The 15,109-nt window shown below is 47.1% G+C and overlaps 1 protein-coding gene across 1 annotated transcript in view; it reads left to right on the top strand.

Annotated features, from left to right (window-relative positions):
- The window catches only part of CNTNAP2 (contactin associated protein 2), a 1,946,973-nt gene that overhangs the window by 1,723,417 nt on the left and 208,447 nt on the right, over window positions 1-15,109 (top strand). Inside the window, exon 17 of the mRNA XM_059396202.1 lies at window positions 10,039-10,257. Coding sequence (XP_059252185.1) covers window positions 10,039-10,257 — 219 coding nt within the window. The remainder of the gene's footprint in view (window positions 1-10,038; window positions 10,258-15,109) is intronic.

Raw genomic sequence — 15,109 nt, 5'->3', positions numbered from 1 at the left:
GCATACTGTTCAAAACCCACTTGTTTCATGTAATGATATTTTAGAAGCAGATTTTCATGTCAGTTTTTCTTTTTTTTTAAACTCTACAACAGTGATTTCTTTTTTCGGCTGAGGACAGAGACTGTATCAGAATCTCTAAGAGAGTGTGTGTAGTTTGGAAAACCGTTATTTTATATGAACAAAACAAAACAGAAAAGCTATTGGTTTTGTTCTGTAATCTACAGAACGTAATGAACAAAAAAATTATTGTGGGGTGGGGATACCTGGGTGGCTCAATCCGTTAAGCATCCAGCTCTTGGTTTAGCTCAGGTCATGATCTCATGGGTCATGAGCTCGAGTCCTCCCTCGGGCTCTGTGCTCAGTGGGGCATCTGCTTAAGATTCTCTCCTTCAGCCCCTCCCCCAACTTGCACACTCATGTGGGTGTGTGCACATGCTCTCTCTCGCTCTCTCTCAAATATATAATTAAATCCTAAAAAAAAAAAAAATTGGTGGAGTGTTGATCTGAGATACTCAGGAATATGTTTTATTCCCCACTAGCCTCCCATATCTGGGCACATCAGAATCTGGAGATGATAATCAGATTTTTATGTCAACAAATGGAAGTGTGGGTTATAAAAAGATTGGAAAACAGTGTCTCGGTTGCCAAGAGTTTCATTTAACCAATGATCCTTTATTGTTGGGCTTCATTTTGAAAAGGTAGATTTTTCTCACGTCCTGATCTACTGGCTTCCCGTTGTGAATTCCCAAATCCATCATCCCACACGACAGTAAACCCCATACTTTCCATGTGTTTAGGGCTCACTCATATATCACAGCATGAAGCAAACCCATATGAAAATGAAGGACCTCATTTGGGAAGGCCACACAGGGATGTGCCCAGCAGGACCCTGTTCCATGCTTGTTCTGTACATCTTCCAACACCTTGTTCACCTTCTAGAGGGTACATGAAACCAGTCTTAGGCAGAGTCTGACCAGCCACGCAAACCCACCTGCAGCCGTGCCCTGAATGGAGTGATTCTAGAGAGAAACCATGTTCCCATTTGCTCAGCAAATCATGAAAAAAGGAAACGTGGTTATTTGAACTTGGTATAAACTGACCCTAAAAAAAGCATTCTTACAGGTTTTCTCTGTGCAGTCTTTAGGGAGCCCAAATATTTATTTATGCAGTATAATCAGGAAGGTTGTGTTTTCAGCTATTATCATCAGAAATAAGGGAAAGGGAAGCTTGCCATATGAGGAAGCACTGTTACTTGGTTCAAGCAGAAATTTGGTGGCGCAGTCCTAAGGGCCACCATGAAGTGACTTCCAGTCATTTTTCAGAGGTGGAAATATATGACTTTTGGGTGTGTTTACCCTTCTACCCTATTGATAGAGCATTTATCCTGAGAAATTTCAACCCTGGGATTCTGTGATCCTGTATTTTTAATATTCAACCCCAAGTTTCCTCGTTTCTAATATTCCTGCTACGTAGAAGATAATGAATGAGTTTTAGTCATCATAGCCAGAGAAAATGAACAAGATAATTTAGGTCAGCTGTGCGCCTCTTGCAGCGAGCCCAAGGAACTTTAATAGAAGTTTTTCACACTTTAAGAAAGCTTGTTATATAAACAGTGGCTCTCCTATTCTTTCCTGTCTCTCTACATTCTCGTTTAAAGTCTCTGTTAGCCTGTGACGTAGTTTCCCCTTTTCTCCATTCCCTGCCTGTAAATACACTGTGGTTGAGGTGCATCTGGTGTTGTCATGGAGAACACAATGAATCTCTTTTTATATTCTGTGTCCATAGTGTGTAGAATCTAGAATCTTTATTTGATATTTTTTTTTTTTTTTTTAAGAGAGAGACTTCGTCTGAAGTCATGCCAATGCAGCATTGAAAGGTTATGCTGGATAGGAAACAATTTGGCACAAAACAGAGAGAGACAAACAGTGCCTGTGCTAAGACCTACAGTCTGGGCTGCAACTCAGTCCGTGGCAACCAGAACACAGATGTCCCCTTGTCAGTCTGACTCTGAGAGATGGGTTCCCAGCCCCCACCAGCAGCCCTCTTCCGCAGCCTCATCCTCCCTCCTGTGGTCACGTTGGTGGCTTTTCCTCATTATCAGTGTACAAACAGGCAGAGCTATCCACCACCCAGCCATTTAGAAGCCCCAATTCACTAATCAGCTGGTATGTTGTCTCCTTGTATGTTCCAGGGTGGTTCAAGTTTACACCTGTCGGCTTTGTTCCGATTCTAGCTGTTTCAGCATACGGTCGTATTTCCTCCTTTGGACGTCACATCTCACAGCCCATTCTCCTTGACCCCTCCAAAGCCGCACATCTCAAAGCACCTGCTCTCTCTGACATCACCTGAAAGCAACCCCATAAATTACCCCTGGTCCAGCTTCTACATTTCCTTTTATCACAAATACCCTACCCCCACAGTCACCATCTGGGACTTTCATCTCTTTTTCCAAACTGGGCACTCTCTGCCCAGCACACAAATCTCCCCTCGTTCCAAACACAAGGATATTTAAAACCTGTTGATGCGTCCCTTGCTAAGGACAGGTCCTGTTTCATACCACATGTTATTTTCGAAAGATTTTTGTCTTTTTCCTTTTTCAGTCATATAGGTCCATTAATATTCAAGAAGTTATTCTCAGAAGGCAGTTAAATGCATGGAGAAAACTAAAATTAGAAAGGCTTTGCATTTTAAAGACGCTCTCTGTTTTTTGCATGGCCCGTGGTCACTCCCTTTTGCTTCCTTTTCTCTGTGGATGTCTTTGTTTGTGAAGTTATTTTTTAACCGTAATAAAAAGCTTAAAGGCCAAGATGCATAAAGAGAAATACTTCTCATACTCAAGAGGTTATCAAGATACCAGAAGTTCTAAAATGAGTTCAGAACATTGATTCTTAAGCTGCAGGCATTTCCTTGAAGAATTTCCAAAAGACTTCAAATAAACTTTCCTTCTCAGTGTTCGTTTTCAGATGTGTTTAACACTAAGTGTTAGGGTGTGAATATGCATATTTGGCTCTAAAAATTTCTCTATTCACACACTATGACTACTACAAAGAAAAATGTTTTTTTTTTTTAATTTCCTGTACATTAATATGAAAGGCAGTGCAGAGTGATTAGAAAAATGAGCCCTCTGTGCTTAGTTATAACTGGATGTCAGCATCTCACAGCCTCGGCTTCCTTTCCGGGCTGCGAGGGCGAGCGTGGAGCTTAGAACCCATCCTCGAACTCCTCTGGCCTCAACCTGATTGCACTCAATCGCATACTTTGAAACCCAACTGGCTGTTTGGTTTTCGCCGAGAATCCAATGGCAAGCTTCGAAGGACCACATACCATGAGGGGCTGCATGCACCTCGGACGCCCACTGCATGTTCAGGGGGTCATCGAACCCACCCTCAGTCCGACAGCTCCTAGAAGACTCGCGGAACTCGTGGAAGGCTGCTGTGCTGGGGGTTACGGTCATCACAGAGAAAAAGGAGAGCTTAGACACAGGAGCGCACAGGGCAGGAGCCACGCGACAGGCCAGATGCTGAGTTTCCGGGTGTGCTCTCCCTGCAGAGTCACAGACCCGTCACCTCCCTGGCATTGGCAGTGACAGAACGTGTGGGGTACCGCCAAGCGGGGCAGCTCCCCTGAGACTCGGTGTTCAGAATCTTTATTCGGGCTCCGATCTGTAGCATGCTTGACTGCCCGCATGACTGGCCTCTGTCTCCAGCCCCCTGGGCCACTGAACTATGTGCACCACACCTTCCCCTCCCACCGCACTGACCGTCAGCCCTATGCTAAATCACACCATGACACTATCAGGCATGACTCTCGGGTGAACAAAGACACTCCTAGCAGGCACAACATTTCAAGGGTTTAGATACTGCTCTTCCAAAGCCAGGGGCCGCGTGGGGATCTCTCTTTAAGCAAAGTTAAACTCTTTACTGTACAGTCTTGAACGTCTTTCTTTGGATGGCCAGGAAATAAACTTTGATTCTTGGGACCTTGCTGCAAGAAAGGCACTTGGTGATCAAAGCAGAATTCCAGGACCGTTTTCATCAGGGACACCTGGCGTTGACAAAATGCAAACTCCAAGGTCCTGCCGCAACTTACTGCATGAGAATCTCTGTGACGGGAGCCTTCGAAACATGCTTCTGAGGATACTGCTGAGTTTATCCTGGATAAGCCTTTGATCCTCAGGTGTCATATATTTGGAAACAACCTTTAGCATAGTTTGTTTCTAGCTGATGTCACCAGCGTATCCTGATCCTAGACTGAGAAGATCCACATTCCTACTTTCTGCTCTCGAGACAGATGCTTGTAGAATAGAAGATGCCATTCCTTATGTATGCCTGTCTCCTAAATTCTGGTTTGCCTTTGGAAAATGTGTGGGTTTCCTTGCTCAGAGCATCTATATTATAATAGTTTGGCCTCCTCAGCAGGAGTGTTTCTGTTCATCGATTCATTTATTCACAAACTGTGCCTAGTCTGCGCCAGGCATTGTTCTAGGTGCTGAGGATCTAATGAATGAACAAAATGGAAAACACCTCTGTTTAGTGAGGCCAGGAGCACGTGTATATTGTGCCAGATGGTGATTGGTGATAAAATGCATGCTACACAGGTCCAAAAAAAAAAAAAAAAAAAAAATCAGGAAAGAGGAGAAAAGGCAGCTGAGCGAGGGATTCACTATTTGACATGGAAGGTTTAGGGAAGGAATTTCTAATACGATGACATGTGAGCAGAAGGGTAAAAGAGCAGACACATAATTATTTGGGTAAAGCAGACACTGAGTTATTTGGGTAACAGTAAGTGCTAAGGCCCCGGGGCAGGAACCAGTTCACAATGTAGTGCGCAAGAAAGCCTTAGGTGATGAGGTTAAAGGAAGACTAAGAGGAGCAGAAGCAGATACAGACACTACAGGAAGCTCTTTCAAGGAATGTGGCAACTAAAGAGAGCAAAGAAATAGAAATAAGGTCAAGAGAAGTGTTTTGTAGTTGTGGCGGCTGCTCAGATGTTCATGTGGGAGTGAATCAACAGAACGCTAATGACTGCTGTTGCAGAAGAGAAGGGAAGCTTGCTGGCGCCGCCGAAGTCCTTGTGTAGGGAAGAAAGGATGGAGAGCCTCAGGGCTACGGATGGAGCCCCGCCTTAGATAAGAGCAGAGATATTCCACTACCATCACCACCATCACCATCACCACCACCACCACCACCACCATCACTACCATCACCATCACCACCACCACCACCACCACCACCATCACCACCACCACCACCACCACCACCACCATCACCACCACCACCATCACCACCACCACCACCATCACCACCACCACCATCACCACCACCACCACCACCCCCCCGCTCCTTCCTTCTTTCCCTCATGTCTCTGATTCTCGCAGGGACCTTATTTGCCATCTGCCTGCCTCTTCTTGTGACCCTCTCATGTTGCCTAAATCCTTTGGTCTCCTGATGTCCACCATTTAGCCCTTCCTTCCTAAAAAAAGAAGAAAATATACCCACAACATTCTCCACTGTAGAATGAGGCTAAAATATCTGGTCTGCCTATTACCGGTTTCGTTGTATGGGTCAAACAATATTTTGTGTGGAATAACCCTACCAATCCTTAAGCTCCGTTTCAAGAAGGAACAAACAAATCCTCATCAAAATTGCAACAGCATTAGCCAGTCTTCTCAGCAAGCCACGGTGTATACCCGGCCTTGTCTTTTCCCTTTACCTGTCCCATATTGAATGACCTAATGCCTAAGGGGTTACCTCACCTGCTGGGAGAACTGAGAGCCCAAGAGTCTGCTCTTCTGGCCAGTTGTTAAATTGGTCCCTCAGGACGTGAAGCTTGGAGGTGGTTTGTCAAAAACTTGCTGAGTTAGAATGAGAGCAAATAGCTCCTCCTGCTGGAAATGAAAAGGGATGGGGTGGGGGGGTGGGCCCCAGAGCTGTGTGTGGTTCTGTCCCCTTGATGGCTCTGAGTCCCTCAGATGGAGTCGTGAATCAGACTGAGTCAAAGGGCCTTTCCCCCATCTCTCCTTTCTTGATCTTTCTTGATGCCAGTACGCCACCTTGCGCATTTCTCTTATCATGTAATCTTTTCACCCTGTAAGGATTCGATATCTAAAATTACCAGTAAGATTAGCTTACTGGTAAGCTAATCTTACCAGTAAGATTATTATTTCTCTTAGAATCTCTTGCAAATTACATCACAGAATGTTGCCATGCAAAGGGATGCTAGAGATTAGGACACAGAAAGTCTTGGAAAACTGTAAACGTAATCCTCATTTCAGACACCAGTCCACTGAGACCCAAAAGGTGAAAAGGCAGGGCTACAGCCCGAGGTCACATCTACTGATTCCCAAACCATTCCCTGCAGTGGTGAGCATGCTTTCAGCTGTAATAAAAAATGACTCAAAGAATAGTCAGTGTCTCACACGAAAAGTGTTGAGAGGCTCTGGGAATAACTTAAGGGCTGAACATCTCCAAGGACCCAAGTTTATCCCATCACCCTCTCTGTTTTCCTCTGCATGTCTGGTTACAAGATGGCCCCAGCAACATTAAGAGCCACGACCTCCACCCAAGAGGAAGGGGTACAAAGAGGCTGACTGTCTCTTCTCCTCTGAGCTAAGAAATTTGTCCCAAAAGAACCCTAAAGACTCTCCTCATATCCTGTTAGGCAGGAGGGAATGATATGTCCCATCCTAAGTAGGTGACTGGTAAGGAGTGTGAGGTTTCCATATTTGATTTGACAAATCCAGATTCATGTTCTGGGTCTAGAGTAGGGCCATCCGTACCTGAAGCTCATGATTCTGTGGGGGTACAGAGATTTCTGGACAAAACTGGAAAAGGGATTGTGGCCATTTATTGGAGGATCATTCCCCATGGGTCTTCCCAGTTTCTGCTTGTCTTCTGAGAAAGAGGCATCAATTGCTTTGTTCAGACCTCTCCAAGGATGTGAGGGCAGCCCACAGTCTTGGAAGACAGAGGTAGATTTCTTTCCCAACCAGGGTAATGAAGCTAACGTCTCTCCGCAGGGCAAAAATTGAGCTAGTTTGCTAACTGCCCCTTTAAAGGAGTGGGGTTTCTTAAGTTCAGGTCCCTCATCTGTGACATCAACTCCCTGCAGCGTCCATCTGGGCTGCTTCACGTGGAACTTGGGCGACAAGAGAAATCCATGTGGACCCAAAGCCCACGCTGCCTGCCGTGCCGTGAATAATAAGGTGTTTTGTCTCGGACCCAGGAGGCTTCTGTCTTCCGCCAGCACCCGTGAAACCATGGGAGACTACGTTGTCAGTTAGCCGGGGAAAGCTCTCGCGCTTCCCAGTTCTTGATGCTAATAGAAAGACAACCATCCATGCTGGCTACAGTCTTCTTTCCAGGGAGTAACATTCAATGCATCCCATTCTGTCCTCAAATACTTATTTCTGGAAATAAGATTGCTTTCAGTATGTAAGAAGTGCCCTGCCTTACTGGCAGAAACAGGGCAACTCTGCAGCCTCCGACTGGAGACCCACATTAAGTAAGGACAGTGTCATTGGCTCTCGTGTCTTTGATGCTGCCTCCCTTTTATTCGCTCCCTGACTCTCTCTGTAATTATCTCTTTTTAAATGTCAGCTCCTCTCACCCAGAAGAGCAAGAGCAATCAGCCACAAACTGAACTTTAGAAGCTTTTAAAACACACTTGCCGTTTGACGGGGAGATGGATTCTCAAAGGCATCCCTTAGCAGAGTCAGGGGAGCTGACACTGAGTGACTGACGAAAAGGAGCCCTTTCCTTTGCACACACACGGGACCCACGGCCCCTTCCTCGGGAAGCAAGAGAAGGAATGTCCACAAATGTGAATATTTCTATGCCAGAGCTTGAGTAGAGACCCTTTACGGAGGAATCTGCTCTCAGAGGCCTTTGACCTTGACTGCCTCTTACTGCGCCTGGGGGCGGAGCTACAGCAGGACCCTGGAGATGTCTTTTCCTTCTCTGGAGCGAAGTGTTGGTGTTAAGAAGACCATGTGCACAGGAGGAAACACGGGCTCTAGTGTGCCAAGCAGAGAAAAAACTTGAACATTTCCTACTTAACTGTTGGTACTCAGAGTTTCTCCAAATGGTGACATTTTAAGGACCTCGACAAAAACTCATCATAGCAGCAAGAGACGAGGGGAGGAAGTGAGAGCAGCATTCACCTTTCCAAGTCAAACCTTAGGGTTAAACTCAATTTATCCCCAAATTCTATTTCCCTGATGGTTGTTGATGCCTTTAAAATGAAACAATCTTTCCTACTTAGCTCAGGAACCCATGCGCTCTTGATCTTCTGACAACTTACATTTCAAAATGCATCTGCTAAAACGTAGCATACAGGAGCACAACAGATTCAGTCTTAACACTGGAGGCAACTTTTCTCCACTGACTCTGCCAGAAAATACAGGGAAAGATCGTTCAGTCCGAGAGTCTTAAGATTGTCAACCTGCCTTCTGGTCTTCCCATAGAAACTTTCATGAAGGTCACCGGCCCCCACTGAGTCACGGTGACCCCTGAAGGCATGAGCCCCAATAGAGAGGAGATGCTCTACGGAAATACGTGTAGCTTCACCACAGGTGTTAAAATTAAACTTCTCTTTCTAATGACATAAAGGATCAAAATTCCTTGGTACAATTGGGTTGATTAAATTGAGCGCTGTGTCTAAAATCCCTCCAGCTTAATAAAGTTAATGCAGCTTTCAGAGGAGCCTGACCCAGAGGCAAGGAACAGTCCGGGTCCGGCGAGAATCCAGCCCACTGCGGTTTTTAAATTAGAAGTTTGATTGCTTGCGACACCGTCTCAAAATGGTACCGGTCTGAAGAAGCTGAATTTTCCATTAGCCTGGGAAAAAATGACAGATATTTAATTAAACTGCTTAGAGATTAGGCAGAAGGCTTAGTGGATAGATAAAGGGGCTGAATCTCTTTATAAGTGACGTTGGGAAATCCACTCGCCGGCCGTGTCTTTCCTGTCCAGAAAAGCTCACCAAGCCGGAGGAGCCGGGACCCCGGCGCCGCGTTCCTGCTCAGCGGCCTCTCCTGCCAATTGCAAGAAAAAAATACACATTCAAAAAGCACGTTTATAAAGTGTTAGGTGGCCACTGAGGAAATTAAAACCTAAAATGTGAAGTAGAAAAGCTCCTTACGATGAAAGCTGCCAGAGCAAACCACCCTAATGCACTGTTCTCTTGTTGAAAGGTGATTTATTACGGACTTTGAGCAGGTCTATGGAAAAAACGCTATGTGGTCAGTGCTGGAGGGTAGGATACCAGAGGGATCCGGCATTCCGGATGGAGAGAGGCCGAGCTGCACAGTCAATGGTGCAGGGGAGGGGCTGTTCTGCAGGAATCTTGAGGCACCTCGTGGATAGCCACAGTGGCCCAAAAGAGATGCAGGTCACCTCCATCGCCTCAACACTCGCAGCTCCCTAGCTTTCAAGAGGAACTGCAAGGACTATGTTAATAAAATAGAGTCTCGTAAGCTCTCCCCAAGCAATAGCTCTCAACTCTAGCTATATATTAGTATTTCCCAAGCACCTTTTAGAAATCACCAGTGCTCTCTGCCAGACCCACCGAACCAGAACCCCTGCAGAGGGAGCAGGACATGGGTGTTCCAGAAAGCTCTCAAAGCTCACTCAAAGAGTGACATTGTGTGTGATCACCAGCTCCGGGGCTTGGAGGCCTGACAAGCTGGGGTCCCCTGCCCACTGAGCGTAAGACACTGTGCACGTGCTTAACTTCTCCAGGGCTGGGTTTGCTTATCTGGAGAGGGTCCGTGATGGTAACCTCTGGACAAGCTTCTAAAGGTTGAGTAAGAAAATGAATGTATTCCTGGTCCCCGATCCACATCTATTTCTCTCCCCTCGGAGGAAATACAGTTAGAGCGGATTGGTGTTTTAGCCTTCCTCAAATGATTTTGCCGTTGAACTTTGGTAGCGAATGATGGGCGTAGATTCTTTCTCTCTCCCAGCTTTGTTTTTTCCTCTCAAAATCACTGCTATGAGGAAGCTACTCACGGGCCTCTTGTGCTTTCTGCTCCTGCAGCTGCCACCGAAGTATCCTTTTCGTTTGATGTTGGAAATGGGCCGGTGGAGATTGTGGTGCGGTCGCCCTCCCCTCTAAATGACGACCAGTGGCACCGGGTCACCGCGGAGAGGAATGTCAAGCAAGCCAGCTTACAGGTGGATCGGCTGCCGCAGCAGATCCGCAAGGCACCCACGGAAGGTCACACGCGCCTGGAGCTCTACAGCCAGCTCTTTGTTGGTGAGTAACAGAAGGAAAGGCCTTTGTGACTTCCCTCTGTTGTGGTTGTCGTTGTTCTAAGATTTTATTTATTTATTGGGAGAGAGAGAGCGGGTGTGTCGGTGAGTCGGGGGAGGGACAGAGGAGAGAGTATCTCCAGCAGACTCCCTGCTGAGTGCGGAGATGCGGGGCTCCATCATGGGGATGTGGGGCTCCATCCACAACCCTGAGACCATGACCTGAGCCAAAACCAAGAGGCGGTGCTTGACCGACTCAGCCACCCAGGCTTCCTGCGCCTTCCCCCTGTTGGTTTTAATAACCTTGACAATGGAAAAAAAATAAATAAATAAAGGTCTCTGGAATGTTTTGATAGAGGTCTTTCCAAAAGTAAGAGTCTAGGCTTCGTGTGGTCTCCATCAAGACAGAATGGAACAAGGAAGATGACTCGGGTAACCTAAATCTGGCCCCACGCTCTGCTCTCTCCAGAGCTTGTGGTCCTCAGCTGCAGGATCAGAGGGGAGGCTGGGGTATCGCGGAGGTCTCTGATCTGGGCAGTGTTAGGTCTGTGGTTTTAGAACTGTATAAAAGTCTTCAGTAATTTAGGACACTTGTAACTGTGAGGAAGGAAAGAGGGAGAAAGAGAAGGAAATGAGCTCCCCACGCTCAGGTTTGCTTACAATGGTGAGGAGAAACCCATTATTCCTTTGTCTGCTCATCCTCAAGGTTCTAGGCAGAGAAAGATGTGAACTCCTCCCTGCGTACTGTCTTTACATGAGAAAGAGCTCAACACTGAGAAATGTAAACAGAGCAGGAGTTAAACATCCTTTGCAAGAAGTATACCTCGCCTCACCGTTTGGTCTCTGCCTTTGACATCTTCCAGCTGAAGCTAATGTTACTTCAAATTAGTACCTGTTTCTATGATGAAATATTAAATTTTGCTTTCCAGAACACTGATGTTTTAGGGAATTAGCCATTTTTCCTCTGGTGAATGACAAGAGAGCAAGTCTGAAGGACGTTCAGGCTATGGCCACCTTAGACCCCCTCTCTGAGCTTCTGGGAATTAATTGATCAAATCAGTCAACTGTGGCCGTCCCAGACCAAGCAAAACCAGACTTGACCTGATTGTTGTTCATAGTCCTACCACCTGTCACCCCACGCTGGAGCCTCACTGAGGGTCAGCTAATTTTAACCAGGGCCAGAGCCCCACGGTATCTCTCATAATTGTGTTAGAATGCTTTAAGAACATTAGAAAGTCACAAAAATTGGATGTCAGCTCCTTCGGTGCAATATGGGCAGCCTACAAATGTGTTCACTTAGTTAGCTTTGGAAGTAAGACTGACTTGTTAACAAGCCGTGTCATTGGGGGCTATGAAAGAGCCATCGATTTTGAGATAAAATACTCCTCTCGACCCCAACTAGAACCCAGCCCCTTCCAAATCCTGCCCTCATGTTGTAGTTCTCAAAATATACGCTTTTTAAAGCGTATATTTTTAAATTACTTTTTAAATTATTTTTTATTAATTACATATCAGGCCCGCTGATTCCTGCTGAATATTGTGAGCAAATTTCATTCTATCAGTCCATCTTGTCCAGATTACCTAGACGAGTTTTGCTTTTCTCAACCCTATCCATCTCAAGCATGCTGATTAAATTCTACCTGGTTTTCGTCATAACAGGTGACCCTAACTGACCTGAGTTTCTTCTTTTTCTGAGCTTATCCCCAGGTAGAGACAGGCTCCCACTTTCTTCCTATCCCTTTCTTTCCACGCCCTCTAGCCAGAAATTTTGGAGACCCAATAAAGTTGTAAATGGAAAGAGATAGGGAAGCATTTATTATGGTCTTGGAGTTCTGATTTGTTTACACAAGAACAACTTAGAGGAAGAAAACAGTAGAAGGCTGAGGTCAGAACTTGGCAGAACAGTGAAGAGACAGGCAGAAAAATAGCATCTCAGGAAGAAGACTGAAGGGAACGGGAGGGAATAAGCCCGGAAGAATCTAGAAGAGGAAAGCATTCCATGAAATGCTCTGTTCATTACTGCCAAGTAATATCAAGCGCCCTGCATAAAATCAGACTGGAAGAAATATTCTTTGAATTTAACAATTATGAAAGCCCTGGTGACCTGGGAACAAAGCTTCCGAACAGAGGCTGCCATGATGAGTCAGCAGCCGCTTTTCCCTTGACAAAAACAAGGAGGTCCACATCCAAGCTTCTCATTTCCTTTTGTCTCAGAGGTGGGCATCAGACGCATCTTCCAGACACAAACTATTGTGTACCAGCATGGAAAAATAATTGTTCTGCAACTCATGTCCTCTCCAGGGGTGGTGGGGAGGAGGGCTTGTTTCCAGAACGAAGATCAGTGCAGCAGCTCTGAGATCCTACAGGCAGCTATCCCAAGACTCTTCTGACTTCTGTTTTCCTAAGAAGCTCTGCCCTGACCAAGTGTCCCCACTCTACCTCTTGAGTCTCGAGTTCCATCTAATAAAGGATCTGGGTTTGTTGGTCTCCAGAATTTCCTCCAACTTCAGCCACAGGTGCCGAGCGGTCATCCCTGCCACAGTGCCGTGTGGTTAACGTGGGCTTTGAATCCCGTCTCTGCCACTGAGCCGCTGAGGGACCACAGGCAGGTTATTACTCAGTATTTCCATGTAAAATAGGGATACAGTTCGCATGTCTCAGGGGGGATTGAATCCGTCCAGGAGAAGTGCTCTGGAAAGCCCGGTGTGGAATCAGACTCATGAACTTTTGAGTTATTTCTTTATCTTTGCTTTACTTCCTTAGCTTTCTTCCTCCATGTAACCCTCACTGCCTCCCACAGAACCTGCCTCCAGCCGGCTCCTTTCTTTGTTCCTAAAGCCCTGACCCTCTCTGTGATCCTTTACCCCACACACCCTGAAGCAGATCTCCCCTGCGTAAACGTCTGCTCCTCGATATCCGGAATCGGGCTGCACGGTGGTCCCAGAACAGGAGCAGCAAACAGGGGCTCTGGAATGTTCTCGGTCAGCCAGGACGCCAGCAAGCGGCCGTGTGAACACATCACACGGGTGTCAGTATCCCAGGTGAGACACAGGGCAGAGCTTCCCTAAGAGCTCCTTCTCCGTTCTAGAAAGGAGAGGCTTGGACTCAACCTATCGCTGAAAGGGACAGGAAGTCCTTCTTCGCTTTGCACACAGAGTGGGCTCTGAGGGAAGGCCAGGCTCATGCCTCCTTTCTCAAAGTAACTGGAGAAACAGTGAGAACAGTCCCCCTCGCTCTGCATCGAGAATATAATCAGAAGCTGTCATCGAAAGAGGATTAACACACAGGGGTTTCGGCAGCAACTCTCATTACTGTGAGAATGATTATTACAGCTACGATTCTGCTTTAGTGAAAAAGTAACAAACTTCACCATGAAAAAGGACGCGGGAAGAAAGAAGCAGTCGCTGATACTTATCGGCACAGTGCGTGAAATCTTCTCGTGTTTTCCATCCAGCGTGAGCCATGAGCATATGATGAGCTTCTGGGATGGCCCAGCAGAGACACTTAAACTGCCTGGTGATCCGTAGCTTCAACCAGCCCAGGTGCTCAGACCTCCATCCCCCATGGCAGCCAAAGGGCCATATTTTTCTTAGGAGGCGGAGAATAGCAAACGTGCTCAAGGTCATTATCAAGGCATGAACAATGCCAGGCTGGACTGAGCCAGAGTCCTCTCTGGCACGGGGACATCCGGGGAGCTGGGAGCCCTGGCAGCTGCAGCAGCAGCATCAGGACTAGGAAGGGGCGGGTGGCTGCTGGGCCATCAGCCTGCGGCCAGCGGCCAGCCCGGGGCACGGTCCAGAAGCTGGCGAGGGTGAGCCGCTGCGGAGAGCCAGGCCGGCTATTCAAGGCAGGTGGCTGCTGGAGGAGCAGGTTTGAGGCAAGCCGGGCCCCGGCCGGAGCGTGACGCTCTGCTGGGCAGTTGTTTCAGGAGGAGGTCAGAGTTCGGGAGAGCTGGAAGCTGCTTCGGAAGGTTTGAGAAGATTCAGTCTCCTAAGTGGCACTTTGAGAACCGGAAAGGATCTTCTGTGCTTGCGGAGAGCCTGCCTGGCTGGAGACAGGAGAAGCAGGAGCGCTGTCCTCAGGACTCAGCCAGTGGGAGCCCCAGAGCCTGCAGGCTCCCCCTCCTCCAGCGCTTTGTCAGGAAACTCCTCCTGAGCTGGCACTTGAGCTCCTGGACCAGTGGAGGTTTCTTAAACGGATTGAGAAGTGACCGAGGACAGAGCGCTATGACCATTGTCTGAACTAGGCCTGGCTAGCGGCCCTAGAAAACAGCCCAACTTCCCCAAACTCTATGATAGAGCTTTTTGGGTCAGCTGGTCCCCACCCCGTCCGTATTCCAGAATCGTGAGTGAACCATCCCAGTGCCATCCGAACCGCTGCGTCCTTGGGAGAGCAGGGAGAAAATCCGCACTTGTGGTCTGCGAGGAGGGAAATGGAATTCCGGACAGAAAGCACACCCAAATCTGTGTGTGAATAGAATGGTCCTTTTTTTTGTATCCAAAAAGTTTAGAGTAAAAAATGTACAGTCCAAAGAGCAGGAATGAAAACACAGAAAATGTGTTCCTTGTTCCCATTTCTGCAAGCCCGCCTCAGGAGCCAATGTCCTGGACCACACTTCAAGGTCAAGTGCGCCACAAGCTTCGTTCACCTCTCGCAAAGTAAATACTATTATTACTAGTTTCTTTTTTTTTTTTTTAAGATTTTATTTATTTATTTGACACAGAGAGAGATCACAAGCAGGCAGAGAGGCAGGCAGAGAGAGAGAGGGGGAAGCAGGCTCCCCGCTGAGCAGAGAGCCCGATGCGGGGCTCAGTCCCAGGACCCTGAGATCATGACCTGAGCCGAAGGCAGAGGCT

The sequence above is a fragment of the Mustela nigripes genome, chromosome 4 (assembly GCF_022355385.1).
Source record: "Mustela nigripes isolate SB6536 chromosome 4, MUSNIG.SB6536, whole genome shotgun sequence".
In the NCBI taxonomy this organism is placed as follows: domain Eukaryota; kingdom Metazoa; phylum Chordata; class Mammalia; order Carnivora; family Mustelidae; genus Mustela; species Mustela nigripes.
Note: the sequence above shows the minus strand (reverse complement) of the source record. Positions and strands in the feature narration are given on the sequence as shown.